The sequence below is a fragment of the Triticum aestivum genome, chromosome 2A, assembly GCF_018294505.1.
Source record: "Triticum aestivum cultivar Chinese Spring chromosome 2A, IWGSC CS RefSeq v2.1, whole genome shotgun sequence".
Taxonomy (NCBI): Eukaryota; Viridiplantae; Streptophyta; class Magnoliopsida; order Poales; family Poaceae; genus Triticum; species Triticum aestivum.
In genome coordinates this window covers 75,866,730-75,869,512 of record NC_057797.1, presented here as the reverse complement: position 1 = coordinate 75,869,512, position 2,783 = coordinate 75,866,730, and the positions used below count along the sequence as shown (strand labels likewise).

General features: G+C 49.4%; 1 protein-coding gene across 1 annotated transcript; it reads left to right on the top strand.

Moving 5' to 3' along the window:
* Nucleotides 1–901: 901 nt before the first annotated feature.
* LOC123191526 (putative FBD-associated F-box protein At5g56440) lies at nt 902–2,116 on the top strand. Its single transcript, XM_044604230.1, has one exon. The coding sequence runs from the start codon at nt 902–904 to the stop codon at nt 2,114–2,116; it is 1,215 nt and encodes a 404-aa protein (XP_044460165.1).
* The last annotated feature ends 667 nt before the right edge of the window (nt 2,117–2,783 follow it).

The window sequence follows — 2,783 nt, the reverse complement described above, 5'->3', positions numbered from 1 at the left end:
TGACCTAAGACGTGAAATGATGAAAATGCCCTCGGCGGGGCCTAGAAACAATGGGCGGTGGCACGCTGGAGGGCACACTACACACTGCGGCAGTTTTTTCGGTTTGATCCGACGGCCGAGGTCTTCTAGGAACTTGATCGAATGGTCGAAAACTGATCAAGAAATTGATCCGACGGCCGAGAGTGCCTAAGCTCTAAGAGAGTGCGGGGGCGCCCACGGTTCTTATTTCAGGATTTGCTCCCGTAATAGTCCCATCTGACCATCTCCCCTGTTGCTTCGCGGTGGCGCTCCAGATCCGGTGCCAAGCGCATCCCTTCCCTTCCCTTCCCCAGCTACTCCGACTCAAGGCCACCACCAGACATCGCGCCCCACATCTCCGAGCGGCAACCGGTCGTCGTCACGACGGTGAGCGGCCCCGCCGGCATAGGTGCCTTCGTGGCACCATGTGACGTTCACCGTGCCCTCCTCCGGCACATCTACGACGTGGATGAGCCCACGCCGTCCGTGCCCAAGCTGCAAGGTGGCCACCTCTCCCCTGCTTTCCTTTCGCCGCCGCTATGTACAATCATTTTATTACTATTTTGGGTAGTGGATTTGGAGAATTTGTGACATTCCACTCCGCAGTTTGTTTGTGCGTTTCCTTAACAAACGGCAATGCGCTCCATATCCTTTGATGAAGGTTTTAAAAATCTTCAACTTTATACTACAAGTCAGGCTCATGTACTAGTGCATGCTTGTACAGGAACCGATCAAGTGCTTCTGCTAGCTCTTGTGAACGTGAGTGTCTCTTGGCGGAATTCAGTTTAGGCCATCTCAAGCAGTCTCTCTTGGTATGTTATGTTCCGTTCCATCATTCAAAATCCTGACTGACAAAGCTGAGCCGCGGTGTCGCTAAACCTGCATGCAGATCTTCCGCCGGAGCACCACCCAGCGCCCGGGCCAGCGCCGCGGCGCCCGCCGGGCTGTCGCCAAGCCCGACCGCCTCAGCGCCCTCCCGGACGAGCTCCTGCATTACATCATGTCATTCTTGAAGGCGTGGGAGGTGGTCCGCACCTGCGTGCTCGCGCGGCGGTGGCGCCATCTCTGGGCGTCCGTGCCCTGCGTCGATCTCCGCGTGCGCCCCTCCACTAGCCGCTACAGCGACCCGCCTGAGAAGTTCCGCGACTTCGTGCACCGGCTCTTCCTCCTCCGGGACGAATCGGCGCCCGTGGTCATGCTCCGCCTGCGGCCGAGCGACGAAGAAGCGGGCTTCACCGATGACGACGCCAGCGCGTGGATGATGGCCGCCATCAAGCGCAACGCGCGGGTTATCCATCTCACCGGGCATTGCTCAGAGATCGTGTCATTGGACCGCGTGTCGTTCATCTCTTGCCACCTCAAGGTCTTGAAGCTGTCGGATGCCATGCTCGACTACAGGATCCTCGGGCAGCTTTCTTCTAGTTGCACGGCTTTGGAAGTACTACGTCTGAAGGATTGCTTGGTGTTGGTGGCGGGCCCTTGGTGTTTGAAGACATTAATCATGCTCGAATGCGAGATCAGTTGCGCCTTCTCCATTGCTGCTCCGAACCTCCTACTTCTGCACCTCATCACACCTTATGTCCGAGTCCCATCATTCAAGAATTTGGGGTCACTTGTCACAGCTACTATCATACTTGATGACTCTTTCTTGGGTGATGACAATGAATGCATCGGTGATGAAGATTATTGTGATGGAACTATTGATGACGACGGGGATGATAGCGACGATAATGATTGGACAGAGAGCTCGAAGATTCATGATGAGTCTTCCTTGAGTGATAATATTGGATATGATGATTTTATAAGGTTTGGATACGGATATGGTTTTGCTGAAGGAATTTACAGGCATGATCGTTACAAGGATAATTATGATTGTGGTGGTGATATCGACAGCGATGAAAATACCTATGCATACAGTGAGATTGCAAATGATGCAAAGTATGGCTACAAAGGCAAAGGCCTGATTTCCAGTAAAGACAGTATCTATGGTGGATATAGAGAATGCAATGATGCGAAGATTTTAGGTGGCCGTCATATTCTTCAGAGTCTTTCAAGTGCTAGAACTTTGGAGTTGTTGACTGATGCTAGAGAGGTATAGCTTTCACCACCTTTTATTATTTTCTCTATCTTCGAGTATGGAAATTTTCTTGATATAGCCAATTAGCCATTTTTTTTTCTTAACAACTTTTTTTGATGTTTGCAAAATTAATTTATGTTGCTCCCAACAGAATACACATGTACGATGAGCACATTTCTTACATAAGTAGCAACACCTGGTTAGAAAGGCACAGTTGACTTGGAGAAGAGTTCAGATCAAGAAATTTGTACTAGCTCATTTCATGAGCGAGGCGATATGGTGGACGAGCTCCCATGCTCCTGCTAAGTGGACCAATGGGACAGTTTGATGCTAGAGGTGTCATTTACTGCTTGGTAACGGAGAGTTGACGAAGCCGTGAGTGAACGTTTGGGTGGGCTGCACATGACAGGTGTACAGTTGGTAGACGCTGCTATTTTGTGGGTACTTTTTCGTGAGTAAAAAGGGCTAGCAACATACTTCCTCTATTTCACAAAAAAAAAAGCAACATGCATCCTTTATTTCACAAAAAAAAAGCAACATACTTCCTCTAAAACAAATAAAGTTAGCAGGACACTCTCGTAAAAATGCTAGTGGGGTGAACACTCTAGTATCATTATTTTCCTTTGGTTCTCTTTACATTTTATTTCCAGCTTTACTATTCTATTGGGTAAAATACAAGAGCTAAAAA

Excerpts from the sequence above, each read along its gene's own strand:
- LOC123191526 (XM_044604230.1), top strand. The coding sequence starts at position 902 with ATGCAGATCTTCCGCCGGAGCACCACCCAGCGCCCGGGCCAGCGCCGC.